This window comes from Moschus berezovskii, chromosome 17, assembly GCF_049115385.1.
Source record: "Moschus berezovskii isolate FMDL1 chromosome 17, NW_MosBer_1.0, whole genome shotgun sequence".
Classification (NCBI taxonomy): Eukaryota; Metazoa; Chordata; class Mammalia; order Artiodactyla; family Moschidae; genus Moschus; species Moschus berezovskii.
In genome coordinates this window covers 50,741,802-50,758,493 of record NC_142476.1, presented here as the reverse complement: position 1 = coordinate 50,758,493, position 16,692 = coordinate 50,741,802, and the positions used below count along the sequence as shown (strand labels likewise).

Below are 16,692 nucleotides of genomic sequence, written 5' to 3'. Positions count from 1 at the left end.
TGGCAACCCACTCCTGTGTTCTTGCCTGGAGAATCCAGGGATGGGGGAGCCTGGTGGGCTTCCATCTATGGGGTCACACAGAGTCAGACACGACTGAAGTGACTCAGCAGCAGCAGCAGCTTTCAAGAAATCTATTCTTCCAGCGTGGAATTTATTTACATAAATTTGTTTATAACAAATCTTTTAATATCTGTAGGGTCTAGAGCAGTTCTCCTTTTTCTCCTTATACTGGCAATTTGTGTTTTCTTGCCTCACAACATGATTGGCCTTATTAGAGGTTTATCAAGCTTGTGAATCTTTTCAAAAAGCCAATTTTGACACTGTTGATTTTTCCTGTTGTTTATTCTCTACTTTGTTGATTTTCATACTTCTTTGTTTTCCTATTTCTCTGTGTTTAGTTTGCTCTTCTATGTTAAGGAAGAAGTTTAGAGCAGTGATTTTACGTCTTCCTGACTTCCTAAGGTGAGCATTAAAAGCTACGCATTTCCCTTTAGGACTGCCTTTGCTGCATCCCCCATATTTTAATATGTCTGGTTTTCATTGGTATTCATTTAAAAATATTATTTTTTTGTGATGTCTTTTGAACCCACAGATTATTTAGAAATGTATTGCTTAATTTGCAAATATTTGGGGTTTTGTAAGCACCTTATTGTCACTGGTGTCTAATTTAATAACTATCATAATAATGAAATACATTGTGAGGAGTTTCTATTCTTTAATATTTGTTGATCTTTGTTTTATGGCCCAGAAGATGTCTGCAGATACTTGAAATAAAAATGCAATTGGAATTGATGGTTAAAGTGTTTCATAAATGCCAATTGTGACAAGCTGCCTAACAGCACTGTTCAAAACCATTTATATCTTTATTGCTTTTTTGTTTTATAAATTACCGAAAGAGAAGCAGTCTGTTAACAACTGGCAAATCTGGATAAAGGGTATACTGGCATTCTTTATATTCTTCTTGTCCTCCTTTATCATCTTCTTAAACTAAGTAAATGCCTATCTTTGCTATAAAGGAAACTAAAGCTGATCATCTTTCATTTAAACAAAGTTCAAAGTCTAAGTGCAGAAAGATCTCACAATAGCAGTCCAGTATTTTTTCTAACACTGAATCTAGTAACATATTACTTGTACTCTTCAAAAGAGGAAATGAGAAGTCTACATGATAATTTTGTCAAGTCCCCAAGAAAAATCAGTATTAGGTGCACCTTTACCCAAATTCCTTTGAAATCTGTCATTTGAAAAATTCCCACCTCTAGGATTTTTCTCCCCAATGTAGGAATGAGAACTTGTCATTGTTTTTTCTTCCCTCTCCAGATATCTTCTCTTTTTAAAATAAATAAATAAATATACACACACACACACATATACAAATGCACTTATATATCTATTATCTACATCAGGTCTTAGTTGGGACACTTGGGCTTAGATGCTCTGTGGCACATGGGATCTTAGTTCCTGGACCAGGGATCAAACCTGCATCCCCTGCATTGCAAGGCAGACTCCTAACTACTGGACCACAAGGGAAGTCCCTTTCCACGTCTTCTCTTTAAGCTGATGCAGACAGACCACTTTCTGATCGCATATGTGTGAGTACTCGGTTTGTGGTTGTTTCTCCCATGAATATTAGGTAGTAAGTAACAGCCACTCTCCTGCCCAGGGTTAACTCTTGAATTCTTATGAACTCTTAACACTTAAGGATTAAGAACTTTACGGTTTTCAATAAGCACAACTGAATCACTAAGGGTCCTCAAAGAAAGCATAAAGGGAAAAAAAAAGGCAAAATCTACACGGCACTGCCACACCATGCTTACCTGAAGAACCGGCTTTTCTCCGTGTCCATGGAGTGGCATTCTCGTTTGCTGCTACTAACTTCAGCAGTCTTCACTACATTGGTCCAGTGAATAGGAGCTTTACAGAAAAACACACCCAGTCCTTTGGGCCGGGCCTGCAGTCGCCAAGAAGTAAGGTGTAAAGGCACGGCAAAAGAGTCTCCTGGCATGATGGCGGGCAGGACCACGGGCTCTGCCACAGAAACACATGTTAGCACTCAGGCATGTCTCCCACCCCGAAGTCCAGCTCAGGGTACAAGGAGGCAGTGTCAGAACTCACTGTCTGGAGCTGACGGGCTGTCCAGTCTCAGTTCCATCGGCGTTTCAAGTCTGTTCTTCACAATGAGGGCTGATCGGACCGTGATTACCTTCCGAGCACTGCCTTCCATTGTCACTGCAAAGACGACCCGGACGGGTGGGAGTGAAGAGAACTATGGAAAAGAGAGAAATAATAAAAAAAGTGTGGCTTTTGAAAGTCACGCAAAGTATAATAATACTGGTCAGAAGGCCTACATAAAGCATCTTACTATGACTATAGATCTTCAGTGAAATGAGTCATTAAGCTCTAAAACCACTCTGCTTTAATAGGAGTGAATATCCTTTAATGCCCACTATTATAACAGCCAATTCTGAAGAGTTGTTTGTACTGGCATGCCTTTCATAGAAAGAATAACTTTTTATCCTAAATATGATGAAATTTACTCAATATGCCCATACACTGTTAGTTGACATGCCTATAAAAAGCCAACATTTGGATTTCAAGAACTTAAAAAAAACTTCTTCACAATGATAATTGTCTAAGTTCCCAATTATTACCCTCTTTTTTAACAGGACACCAAGGTTCATAAAACTCATGATACTAGTTGTTCACTCACTCAGTCGTGTCCAACCTTTGCGACCCCACGGACTGCAGCATGCCAGGCCTCCCTGTCCTTCACTAAAACCCGGGATTTGCTCAGTGTCCATTGAGCCAATGATGCTACCCAAGATACTAGAGGAAACCGATTTATTTCTGGTCTTAGGCACAGCCACTGTTTCCTATTTGTGTTCATGTGTCCATGCACACATTTAACACACACTTTGTGTTGCTACCATGTGCCAAGAATTTAGGGCTTTTTTTTTTTTTAAGTATAAAATTTCACGTTAGATAAAACAGAAGGCTTTTAAAACTATTACTCTGAGTACTCAGAATATATTGATACTGCTTTTTTTTTTAACTGGAGAAACAAATGACACGACATCTAAGCTTTCCATACTGCCAGTTTTTTCTTTAAAACAAACAGTATGTGAAAACCAACCTAATAAACAACCAAAGGAAAAGATCTACGTTTTAAACCAAAGCTTCCAGGCAGTTCCAATGCAAAGAAAGAGTACAGATAAACGTACCTCCATGTTTACTGCAGCACTATTTACAATAGCCAGGACATGGAAGCAACCTAGATGTCAGTTGACAGAGGGATGGATAAAGAAGCTGGAGGGACATGCATATAATGCAATACTGCTGCTGCTGCTGCTAAGCCGCTTCAGTCGTGTCCGACTCTGTGCGACCCCATAGACAGCAGCCCACTAGGCTCTGCCATCCCTGGGATTCTCCAGGCAAGAATACTGGAGTAGCTTGCATTTCCAATGCATGAAAGTGGAAAGTGAAAGTGAAGACACTCAGTCATGCCCGACTCTTAGAGACCCCATGGACTGCAGCCTACCAGGCTCCTCCGTCCATGGGATTTTCCAGGCAAGAGTACTGGAGTGGGTACTCAGCCATAAAAAGGATTGCATTTGAGTCAGTTTCAGTGTCTGTTATACGGAGTAAGGTAAGTCAGAAAGAGAAAAACAAATATTGTATATTAACACATATTATGGAATCTAGAACCTAATATGATGAACCTATTTGCAGGGCAGGAATAGAGACTCAGACATAGAGAACAGACTTAATGACACAGCGAGGGCAGGAGAGGGTGGGACAAATTGAGAGAGTAGCACTGAAGCATATAATTACCATGTATAAAATACACTGCTAATGGGAAGGAGCTACATAACACAGGTAGTTCAACCAGATGTCTGTGATGACCTAGAGGGGTGGAATGGGATGCGGGTTGGGAAGGAGGTTCAAGAGGGAGGGGACATACATATACCTATGGCTCATTCATGTTGAGATATGGCAGAAACCAACACAATACTGTAAAGCAATTATCCTCCAATTAAAAATAAATAAATTTTTTAAATTAAAAAAAATTTTTCTTTTAAGGTAGAGTACAGCCTCCGAGAGTGTTATCAGAAGGACACAATCATCACGAAAGCTTCCGCTGACCCAGCCCAGCAAAGTTCTGGGAGAACGAGGGCCCAGTAACAACTGTCTTAAATCTCAATTTGTTGCCTCTATGCTTATCTGAAATTTCACATTTTAAAACTTACTATCCTCAGGGAGAAGAAATTATAAGCAAAAACCACAAAATAGCCTTTTAATGTCATCCTGTGGTGATGTTTCAAAACTCAAACGGGGAAGGGAATCTTACTATTTTTCATTCTGAGTTACTTTCACGTTGACCTTTGGGGGAAAACTTGTAAAATACATATAGCTGTACAAAGGTCAATTCATACCTAACTTAGACAGAAAAAGAGACCTTGGACCAAAACATTTGCCCTTTTTTTCCTCCTACCCTATAATATTCAGTCTCATATACCAAGTTAGGTGAAAACATTTCCCTGCAGGTTCTTTTAAAAGGAAGGAAATAATTAACAGAAAATGAAAAAGATAAATTCTAACCACAGAGTCCAGTGGTCATCAGGAGCTATGTATGCACTCAGTAAACACAGTGACACAGAAAAATCATACTCACATAAACTTGGGGATGGATAATATTTGTCCTGCTGCTCGGGCTGCCAATCTAAGAAAGATCCCCAAAGTCAAAGAATCAGTACAGAGCTAAGACACAGGCATCGTTAAATTCAATGACAACTTAAGTTGTTTGCAAGGGCAGTGTTTATAAATACTCTTAGATAAAGTATGGTCTACTATGAAGAAAAAGCATCTTGGAAGATATGGGAAAAGCAATATTCCTTTTACAATCATTCAATATACACAAAATTCTCCAGGATGCATCAAGACGATAGAAAGGTGTCTCTAGGGGGAATTAGTCCTTTTGTTCCTGGATGTGAACTTGGGCAGAAAAAAGTCATCTTGAAAGAAAGCTTCTTTTTCTAAGAAACTTGGGCACGAGATGAAGTGTGAAAACATCAGTGTCTTCCAAGAACATATTTCATGAAACAAGCGAGCATGAGGAAAGTTCCCACATCTCTGCAAATCTGTGCTTTCCTAGTCACCACTGGCTACTCAGCAAGGAACACCATTACCCCTCGAAGTGTGACTGTCTGGGATGGACATATCAGCTGGGATGCCAGCCTCCACCTCACATTCTGGTCAGGAATGCTACATTTTCCACGCTGGCCTCCAACCTCTAGAACTACAACTGGGTAAAATCAGGGCCAGGGTATGTGAGAGGATGCGTGACCAGAAAATAAACAACAGTGGACGTCCATCTTTATGCCAGAGAGGAGAATTCGGAGACATGGAGCTAGAAGGATCGAGGAGTAGCCTCGTAAAAGTGTAGTGAAGATGGAATACAAACGAAGCATAATGATACGCTTGGAATAAAGCCAATGTATGTTTGGCAAGCTTGTAAACTGACAGTTGGTCTGGGTGAGGATAAAATGGAGTTGCATAGGTAGGGTAATATGTGTTGATGCCAATTTTAGGTCCTGTTTTTCTACAAAAACTAACCACTGGCTGGCTTATCTATATGGTGATTATCAACTCCTATGACTGACCCAAAATAATCTTGGGTATTCTTCCCAGCGCTAGGAAAAATGAAGAACAAGAAAATTTCATTTACAATGGACAGCCAACAAGGACCCACTGTAGAGCACAGGGAACTCTGCTCCGTGTTATATGACAGCCTCGATAGGAGGGGAGTTTGGGAGAGAGTGGACGTGTATGGCTGAGTCATTCTGTTATCACCTAAAACTATTAGAACATTGTTAATCAGGCTATACTCCAATATAAAATAAAAAGTTAAAAAAAGAAAAAAGTTCACTAGAGCAAGGCTACTACAGGCCTGTCTGACTGCCTGGCTTTGAGGGTGTGTGGCCACTGAACGCCCTTGCCACAGCCACACACCGTAGAGGACGAGGAATTCTTATCTGGCGCAGCGTATCGGAAAAAGGTCCCGACTTTGTCCACAGACACTGGGCTCACTTGCTCCCAGCCATTCACTCTCACTTGCAACTGATGGATCCGGAGGTCATGGGTGTGTCTGTCAGGCAGAACACGGAAAAGGACATTAAGCACAATCCTATCAAGGGAGGAGTAGAAGCAAAGCCTGAAATCGGATTTACTGCATAATGACATAAAAACCCAGCTGGCCAAACTTTTTGGTGATGACCTAATGCAAGGGAAATCAAAAGGATATTTTTAACTGTGTCTTATGCTTAAAACAAAACTGCAAGATGTACAGAGCTTGAGTAAGAGTGGCAGCTGCCCTCCCCTCTGTACAAACCAGGTGAACTAGCTTGGGTCTGTCTTCCACCCACTCCTACACCTCAACCTTCATGAAATGACGACATAAGCTAAAAGTGGGACAGTGGGGTAGTGAAAATGCTGCGCTAGCAATGTAATCACATAACCACACTCTTGGAAACGCCTAAAACGACATTTTCTCCTTGGTTCTTTTGTGGAATCTCCAGCTTCTCTCAGAACCACACTCAGTAACTGGGCTTCAGTCCTAGAAGCTTACAGACAGGGTAATGAGACACAGAGCCCGCAGGGTTTTAGAGCTAAAGTGCTCTGCTGAAACTGCAGTAGAAGGCAGTGGGCAGAACAGGAGGAACGGGAGGAAATTGCACATTTAATTCTATTTTAGATTCTGCCTAATTCAAGCCAGAAGCCTGAAATGAGGAACTGGACTTGAGGCTGACAGGAAGGGAAGGGGGGAGGGAGGCAGGCAGTGGGGGACAGGATGCCAAAGCGGGAAACGCCAGAGAAAGCATTTATTTCGATGAATTCAAGCAGAAAGGTGGGACTTGAAATGAGTAACAAAACATGGAAACGGAAATGACAAAAAAGCCAAACCTCTCCTACAACAGAGGCAGTGCTTATTAAGAAATACAGCGAATGGTTCTATAATTAGCTTCTCCAGAAACTCTGTGGAACAGAAAAATGCTCACCACTCTTCCCTGGAAATTCTAACATGGTTTCCAGGTACATGTGCCCAGCGCAGCGCTTTTTTTTATAAACTGTTTTTTTCCTAAAAATCACTGGAGGCACCCAAGTTCAGAACTCTTGCCACTAGGGAGTAATATGCGCAGGCGCAGAGCTATATGGAAGGAAGAAGTGTTTGAGCAGCATATCTGCATACAAAGAATCAACGCACCAAGAACACATGCGACCACAGAAGGCTGAAGCCAATCTCTTAAGTTTTAGATAATGAGGCTCAAACACTAAAATCTTAACTATTCAGTATCCACCAGACAGCCCTTCTACTTAAAAATTTTGGCAAGTAATAGAACATTTTACACCCTCTCGGTTACCAGGCACAACATTCTTTCGCATTTATTCCCGGCCTTCGGCTGGTGGTTTTGAGTGCATCAGCAAGTGGTCTCCCTAAGTGAGTTATTCTTAGAATGAGAGTATCTTATGCAGTTTCCCTGGGGGTCCACTGGTTAAGAATCCTCCTCCCAATGCAGGGGACATGCGTCTGACCCCCGGTCTTGGAACTAAGATCCCTCATGCTGCAGAGCAACTAAACCAGTAAGCCTCAACTACTGAGCCCACACACTCAAGAGCCTGAGCCTCACAACTAGAGGGTCCGTGCACCACGACAGAAGATCCCACATGACACAGAGAGGATCCCTCGTGACCCAGCTAAGGTTTGACACAGCCAAATAAATAAGTATTAAGAAAAAAAAGAATGAGAGCATCTTATCGGCTTTGCTTCCTGAAACCGTCTGCGTGCTGAAAGGACACATGTGTAGCTTAAAACTCACTGTGCTTTGATAATGTTTTTCATAAGACCATGTCACCACTCCATCATGAAAACCAGCTAGGATGCAATGAACTGGAGAGCTATGATCTGTCTATCCTTCAACCAAAGTAGTTACATGGAACATACCGGTTTACCACCTCACATGTCAAATAAAGGGATAACTGATGGAAAGAAATGTATTCCCAAATAGTCATTATATTTTTTAAAAAAGGAAACACTGGTCTTCTAAATGCCTTTTAAAAATAAAACATTAAAGTCATTAACAAAGGAAAGTGAAGAGGCAAATCACTAAGGACAATTATTTATATATATATATATTTTTCCCCCCTTTTTTGAGGCAAAAAGAAAACCACGTTTTACCTGTGTCGTAGCTTTCCTCTTGCTTCAAATTCAAAGGGAATCTCTTCACCCGTCAGGACTTCTCGCCACTCGCTAACGTTGTGGGCATCATCAAGAAGCGTCCCGTTCCCTTCTGGAACCACCCCTGGACTCCCGCTGTGAGACAGTGCAGCCCTGGAACCAAAGCAGACAGTATCAGCTGGTCCCTCTTTCTCTCCACCCCCGTCTCACCCAGAACTCAGGGCTGGAAGCAGAAACACTCCAAGGATGCAATTCGCAGCAATAAGGCCATATAACCTGGCTGCCAAAGAGGACCTTAAAGTTCAGTAACTCTTTCATGATCAATCACAACATCTGAAACTTTACAAATAGCTGAAAGCAATCACTGCAGAATCACCTGCTGCCAGCAGTAGAGTCTGGTACCCAAGGGGTTATGTAAGCTAGTTGTGACTTTTAACTGTAGTATCAGAAAACCTGAATGAATTTCTTGGTCAACCTAATATTTAAGTGACTTTTTTTTTTTTTTAAGTGACTATTAACTAAAAACGGGCTTTAAAAAAAAAGTTTCTTCTGGAGCTCTACGATACTTGGTGGAGGCAGGAGAAATACAGTCTCAAATCAACTGATTCTGGTCCTCATTTCACACATTTCACTACTAAATTAGGAAGATCGGCCTGCATTTGGAGAGTTGAGCCAAGGTCTAAATCAGCAGAAAGCTGTCAGAGAGCCTTCTCACTTGGCTTAGGTGAACTCATTTGTCTTTCCAACTCCACCCAGTTCCACCTGGACTCAAGTGTGCTACAGGTTTGGAAGATAATTCGGGGTGAGGTGAGGGATATGAGAGGTATTTTCAAGCAGTTTTGGAAGAAAAATGGGCAAAACGTTTGATTTCGTAATAGCATACAGCTTCTCTTAAAGGGGGAAGTAGAATGAAGACCGAGGAGAAAGGATGGAGTAACTTTTCTTTCACATCCTTAAACTGCTCAACTTTTACTTTAAAAACAATGGATGCCCTGGCATCAAGATCACAGTTTGGATATTTCAGACTCAAGATCTACGTCTCTGACTACAGACTCTATGTAGAAGCATAACCTCCATCATAAGCCTCAGCAAGACATCACGTTATTGATTCAAATGCAATGGATCCCAAGAGCCTCAGGGAGGGCCCGCCTTGCTCTGCCAGGTTGGTACACAGGAGCCTGTGGTGATAGAGATGGCACCGGGTGACAGATCTCATGTTCCTTACCTGGTGGGCGTGGTGGTCAGGGTGGCAAACCACAAAGTGCAGCCTGTATGATTCCTCAGAGCAAAAGGGACAAACGGCTGCCGGCGCTTGGGGGCTTTCATCTCTGCTGTGAGCAAACAGAAGGCCATTAGCACACGCCCTGACCTGTGCGGCAGAGACCCTCCCCACACCTGGAGGCAGTGCCCACCATGGCCTCTTGTGCAAACAGGCTGATAGTGGAGAGAAAAAAGAACGAAGCACACAGGTGTGCTGACAGGCCAAGAAGAACATCTCCATATACTCTGCCACCTACTATGAGATGACTCAGTCCCCCAACAACTGACTGTGATGGTTGACAACTCTCACCTCACAATTCTCCCGTGATTCTTATGGGCCTTAACTCAAGGCATTAGACCTAACACGGCTGGCATCAAGACAGACAGACATGAACCTCCACTGCTTCCAAGAAAGCCATTCTAAATGGATAACCTGAACTGAAGCAAGACAGAACACGTGTTCTTGTATCATTTTGTCCAAAACACTTGTACTTTCAGGAAGCTCTCTTTTGTATAAGAGGTACCCTTGAGTCATACTAAGCACATTTATAAAAAAATGAAAACATCCTTTCTTGTTCTCTTACATATGCAGTTGTGGGTTTTCCTCCCTGGGAGTTCAAAAAGATACTATCCAAAGCTATTTAAATGAAGTTTTTAGCTCATTTTTCTTGCACTGATATCCTCACCATCTGTATTAGGCGGGTTCTATGGAGATGCCAAGAGGAACACAAAATATGGTTTCCTTCACAAAGCAGCTTCTAATCGGGGAAACTGGAGAGAAACACCAATCCATACGAGACTGTAAGTAATCCAGTTCTAGGGGAAGCTGGACCTGACGATGAACACTGGAAACAGACTGAGGAAGGCTCTCCGGTGCCCGTGCAGCCTGCTGCGCACTCCTGGGAGCAAAGAGGCCCTGGCTCCTACCAGGGCCTGTGCTTCCTCTACTGGCCACACAAAAAAAGAGTGAGGTGGGAGCAGGAACTACAAAGGCGGCAGCAGCCCAGGGCTGGGAGCCTCCAGGCTGACGTGCTCAACAACACATACCCGGCCGACAAAAACAGGCGAGGCCCAGTCTTACTCTGTGTCTGGCTTTAAAGCACAAAGACAGCCCTCGGAAGACCAGGATCCAAGTGGTCTGCAGCTGTGGAGAAAATGACAGCTGGAGGTGCCTGCAGTTGCCGGCTGAGAAGACTACAGCAAAATTCAATTCATCTTCTAGGACCGTGCGTTTCCTGCCAGCAAAATCAAGAAGGCCAACCCCACCAAAGCCTGCCTCTCCCACCTCTCGGTTATGGCACAGGGGCAGTAGGGTTAAGTCAGCGTCACATCTTCTAAAAAGTAACCACTGTTTCCTTTTCCCTTTGTAGCTTCTCAAGTTTTCAGAAGTTAGTGCTCTACACACACCACAACAAGCCATTTCAGGTTAAGACAAGTTCTGTTTTGGTATGAATAACGGCTCAGGGGAGTCTAAGTAAGTGAGTAGGCTCCAGCGAGTTTCCACAACTTAGTGGTTAGCTTTTTAGAGACACCCCAAATGCATCTAAATATAATCTCCACCTAGAATATGCCCATTTCTCATCCCAATGGCCTAACTTAGTTCCCAAGGCTTGATTTAAAAAAACAAAATCAGTGTTCAACAAGTTGAAAATTAAGGAGTAGCTGTGAGGCTGCTGACAAGAGCAGAGGGGGAGTAAAAAATTTAAGAGCTGTCAGCAGGGTAAACAGTACTCACTGTGGCACCTTGAAAGGAACCTCCCTCTCCTTGAGCCAGAGAGCAGCTTTACTGCAGGAGATAAAGGGCCCAGGAGGAAAAGAAGCCAGATGTGCTTTCATATCCCACTGTGAGCCAGACGCTAAGTTTCCATTTGCAAATTAGATTTAAAAAGAACAGGTGGCAAATGGCTTTGATCACACTGTAACATGGAATAAAGTGCTAGGAACCCATATAAAGGTATTCACAAGTATATATGGCTGTGGAATTAAATAGCCTGGGTAGGCACACTGCTAAGGTCCCCAAGCTGATTGTGTTGACTGCACATACCCGCAGAGACTTCAACAGTCTGCCTTGCTGAGGATAAAAATACATGGAGGGGTTCACAAGTCTAAACTCACAGGGGAAGGAGCGGACATCTTCCACACTAGAGTCCAGCTCAACTGTGTACCTAGTTTGGGCATAGCAAGCTCACCAAAGAGAATGGGATTCCCTGGTGGCCTCAGAAACCTCCTTTGGTGACCAGACCTAATTGGTTCCTAGGCTGAAAGAACCCCAAGCTCCTCACGTCCACGTTTAGCTTAAACAGCTCCAGCTGAGGAAATGTCTGCCCTGTGGACCCGATCCCCAGGGAAATGTGACCATTATACACAGTGCAGGTTCTTATGCTGAAAGCTGCTCAGCCTATCAGAAAGGACCTGGCTTGTAAATCATGAGAAATAAAATCCCAGGCCTCTCATGTGAATGGAGGCAAATTACTTAAGTCTCTCTGAGCTTTTGTCCCCCTGGGCTACACAGGAATAATGCTTTGCTTAGTTCAAAAGATGAAATAACAGATAAAGAAAAACTTAGAAGTATAAATTCATGAAACAATGAAGAATCAAGCCTGGGCTTTGGGAGCCCTCCTCACGAACATCAATCCTAGCAAAACCTTTCAGAAAAAAATCATAGTACTGCCCTCATTTATTAATATCCCTGTCTGAACTCCTAGTAGAGGAAGCTCAACAGGTATATTTTTACAAAATATACTATGACCCAGGATCTGGTGGTGGTAGCCAAGAACAAACATAAATCGTTCACATTAAACTGCACTCCTTCACACAAAAGAAGAACTGAACATTTTGGGATTCCAATTTCTTGAAGTTTATGATGTCTTCCTCTCATACTTACTTACCAGTCAAATTCTCAAGAACCCTTAAAGGATCAGTGATAGAAACAAAGAACATTCTTTTTTCTACCTCCTAAGAACCTCAATTCATTTCTAAGGAAATTAAGATTTCTGTCTAAGCAATTATTTACTGGAAATTTTTTTCTGAGCTCCATTCCTGATCATCATAGCTCCTACTCCACACTGCCCTTTGCATTACCATGAGAATAAACATTCACAGAGTAGTCTATAAACAAAGACTCGCTGCAGGGCTTGATGGAGGACGGTTTTCTTGCTTTTCAGTATAGACATCACCTCTAACTGACACTGGATGTTTCTGCATCATACACTGTGGAGTTGATTTCATTTCCACTAAAGGTTAAAAAGCAGATGCAAGAGACAGAATAAGAATCAGCACGTCACTTCCTTCTAATACAAGACGGCACTTTGTCCATTAGCTGGAAATGATCTTTCCTGTTACTAAAACAAAGTACTCACAATTGGCTATACCCCCATTTGGCTCCCAGGTTCACAGAAAATAAGATGTACAAGGCAGTTCTTAAAACAGGAAAATAAAGCAAGCCCTCGCTTGGCTGTACTGTACCTCTAGCATAGAGCTGGTGCTCTAGGTTAGTCAGACTGGCTGTACTCCTAGTTCTAAGGTAGACAAGGGGGAGGCCTAGTAGACAGGAGAGACAAAGTTAGAGGGTGAGAATCAATACAGCGAAAAAGAAGATTCGTCTCCGAAACATTAGCGCAAACAGTGTACATTACAAACACAGCAAGCATCATGCACTTATTGGCTCATTTTTTGGTGGTCACTAGGCGCTCACGAGGTACTTGATGAGGTGAGCCAGACAGCTTTAATGCTGGCTTTTACTGTGGAGCCTGTGTCAACAGAGCATGCTCCTTTTTTTCTCTGTTGGGGAAAGAAAATGTACTCACATTCACTTGAACAGAATGACCAGCCTTTTGAGGATTTTTAATTTAAAGCATGCTTGTTCTCACATGGCATAGAAAAGTTACCAGGAACAAGCAGTACAGATTTTAGTGGGAGCTGCTCCACTCCAACTGGAAACAGCGGTAGCAGTAGAATGCTAACCCCCCACGGGTCTCAAAATTTCAAGGGGAAGAATCAGCCTGTGTTCCAAGGCTACAGTCTCAGCTGAGGAGTTACCTCATGGTCTTACTTACATTACATGTTAAACATGGACATTTCTAGAACTTTTTTTTTTGACATTTCCATAAAAGGTCCCTGATTACAAAACTAATGAATTAAGGTGCCATGCCATCCAGGTTTACCTACAGGATCTCAGCCCTTACTGAACAAAGCCAATGATAATGTCAAAAAGAGGCTGTTATTTTCTTTACCAGCTAAAGAAACAGTAAGAAATCAGCAGCTCCCTTAGGCTGAACTTCATATTAAGAACCTCTAGTTCAAGGGCTTATTTTGAAGCTGGCCTGAATAAAATGCACAAACCTGGGGGGGATCATTACTAAATATTCCAGAGTAAGAGCTGAAGGTTTGTGATTGGTTCAACAAGATCCAAACCGACTGACCTTGGAAACAAATGCCCAACAATTACTTTAGTAGGCCTAGTAGAAGAATACAATTCTACCTGCTATTCTATTATCCAAGAAGTCTCAATAAGAGAGTTTGGAAATTTAGGTATGTTCGCTCATGCCTAATTAAAAAGATATATTAAAACTTTATAAGTCTAAGTAACCACAAAAATCTGTAAGTAAATAAAAATCTAGCTTTAATTTAGCACAGGCATTTACCATACATACGGTAGCTTATTAACTATAAAGAAAGAGGAGATATTAAAATAAAAGGGGAAGGGAGCAGTGGAAGAGGAACAAAAGAAAGTACTTCATCAAAATCCTAAAGATTCAGCCTTCTTAGTGTTTGCACTGAGTCTGGATTTAAGATCCCTCTGCATGAATAATGTTTTTAGAAACACTCTCTAGGACACATTACATATTACAAAGATTATTTAGAGCCTTCTGGGTAGACTCCATTACATTCTCTCAACACACAAATTGGGAAGGTCAGAGGAGGAGCTAGAATTGAAATTGATGATATCTGAGAAGCCCTGGCTTCCAAGCAATGGCCTTGAGACTCAGAAGCAACAGCCTGGGAACACACAGAGCAAACAGAGCTGACGTGGCCTTGTTCCTCCTTCAAGAAGTACAAGGCAGATAGAAAATCCATTTATACACCCTGAGGAGAGACGAACCAGTTCAAATACTTTGTACACTAAGAAAATCCATCTTCCCGTGACACGTTTGCAGACCAGATGGAATAGTTAAGTATTCATGAGCTATGTGAAGTCCGGCCAAGACTCCCCAAAGAAACCACACTGAAAGAGCTGGGGCTGAGTTGAATTTGGATGACAATGGCTTGTGGAACAACTAAGGACCATGCCGTTGGCCATCACAACCTCCCCAGCTCTGAGGAAATCAGAGCTCCATGGTGAAGCGTTAAATAAGGAAAGAAAACATTGTTAACAAAGAACACACTGACTTCGCTATCTTTCAGAGGCTGGGCATTCAATTCTTTTCTCCTTTATAGTACGGCCCCCCCATGAAACAATTGCTTCCACGTGGGAGCCCGCCCTCCCTCTCTTCAAGAATATATCCAAACTCTCTAATCCTCAGATTTAGAAACCTGAAAAGACGTTCTTCAAAATCCAGGCCCAAAGTCCAGTCAATTAAACTGTTCTGCTCAGCAAAACACAATCTGACCAACGGCCACCCCAGTGCATTTCCAGGTGCCCTGGTTTATGCGCCACGTGACTGGAATTGAGGAATTGCACATGGCAGGTCTTTCTCCTCCCACAATGGTGGAATGAGAGCTGAGAGGAAAAGTTCAGCATGTCGTGCCAGAAAAAAAAATGTCCTTTCCACAGACTAAAACAACTGTAGAAGGTGGTAGGAATTTCCTGTAGGTTTTTCCACAGAAAATGATGGTTCTATTTGAATTTCTCACTGAAACATGGCCGCGTAGGTCAAAGGTGATTTAGTCAGATATGCGCAGAGAAAAATCTTACTTTGTCCAAAGCATGGAGGATCCACTGACGAGCCCATCCAGTCTTCAGATGGGGTGGGGTCTACTTCCTTGTCCTGTTTACAGTAATCTGCCATCCACGATTCCTTGGTACTTATGTATTGGTCTAGGAAAAATTCCCCAAAGATATTGAGAACACAAATGGTAATGATTGAGAGTTCAAGTCAGATCAATTCAGCAAAATAAGCTTTTATCGAATGCCTGCCTAAATGCAGGGCCCTATGCTAGGCTCTGAGAAAGCTGGTTCCCTGAAGAACCTCATGCTCTACTGGAAGAAATGAACGCTGGCAAAACAACCATCATCACAAAACTATCCCACAGTGTGAAAGGAGCTAAAAGAAAGATACAAACAGAATGCTATGGGAGCGTGTAACAGGGGAAGGTTTATTCTGCATTGGTGGAAGTGGAGGAGCACACAGTCAAGTGCATGGCAGTCACCAGAGATGTGAGGACCTTTGTTCTGGGTCTTGAAGCAGGTAGTGTTACCAATAGGACTAGACAGGATGTTCCAGGCAGAGAGAACAGCACATGCAAAGACTTTAAGATATGAAAGCACACATCACACTTAGGGAACACAGAATACTGTGGTGTGACTCTGGTACAACATGCTGGGGTACAGGCGACATAGCAAAGAAGCCTAGGGAAAAGAACTTGCTTTGTGAAGAGCATGACATGCCATTCTAAGGGGCAGGGTTTGGAGGCAGAAAGACCCGCTAGGAGGCTACCAAACTCAGGAGGCTGAAATCCAGCTGACAGTTCTCCAGGAGTGGCTTTACTTTTTCAACAGGAGAATTATAACAGGAAGGTTAACAAAATTATTACACACCACACTTGGATAAAGACCTTCTTTACTAATTAAAGCATCACACTTTTTAAAACAAGGATGATTAGTTTCTGGTTTTCAGCTCCAGTATTTGGCTACAGAAATTATATTTCTTTAAACACTAAGAGGTCACAACAACATTTCTGAGTTTTAGCACAATTTTAGAAATAAGGAATTAAGGGTTAAAAAAATAAAACAGCTTTACCAATGACAAGAATGCTTTTTGGAGGATATTTTTAATTAGATACTCATATGAAATATATCAATATAACTCTTTTATTTGAGGTAAGCTCTTATTTACCATGGCTTTTCAAAACACTGTCCCAAACTTTATCAAAACTTCCAGATGAACAGATTATATAAGAAATAACAGAGAAGCCAAAATAATATAGAAGAATCATGAGATCAATTTACCATTACATTGCTGATATTAATGAAACCTACAAAT

General features: G+C 42.1%; 1 protein-coding gene across 8 annotated transcripts in view; it reads right to left on the bottom strand.

Annotated features, from left to right (window-relative positions):
• Positions 1-16,692, bottom strand: part of VPS13D (vacuolar protein sorting 13 homolog D) — a 273,340-nt gene that overhangs the window by 157,736 nt on the left and 98,912 nt on the right. For 5 of the 8 annotated variants that reach the window (XR_016039627.1, XM_088845450.1, XM_088845451.1 and 2 more), the window contains 8 exons: positions 15,405-15,527; positions 12,956-13,030; positions 9,456-9,561; positions 8,231-8,383; positions 6,007-6,142; positions 4,670-4,717; positions 2,113-2,263; positions 1,815-2,025 (listed from right to left, as the gene is read on the bottom strand). Coding sequence is in view for 7 of the 8 variants with exons in the window: in XM_088845450.1 (XP_088701576.1) it covers positions 1,815-2,025; positions 2,113-2,263; positions 4,670-4,717; positions 6,007-6,142; positions 8,231-8,383; positions 9,456-9,561; positions 12,956-13,030; positions 15,405-15,527 (1,003 nt within the window). In the remaining variant the exon portion in view is untranslated. The remainder of the gene's footprint in view (positions 1-1,814; positions 2,026-2,112; positions 2,264-4,669; positions 4,718-6,006; positions 6,143-8,230; positions 8,384-9,455; positions 9,562-12,955; positions 13,031-15,404; positions 15,528-16,692) is intronic. The other 3 variants (XM_088845452.1, XM_088845453.1, XM_088845454.1) reach the window with 3 other exon arrangements.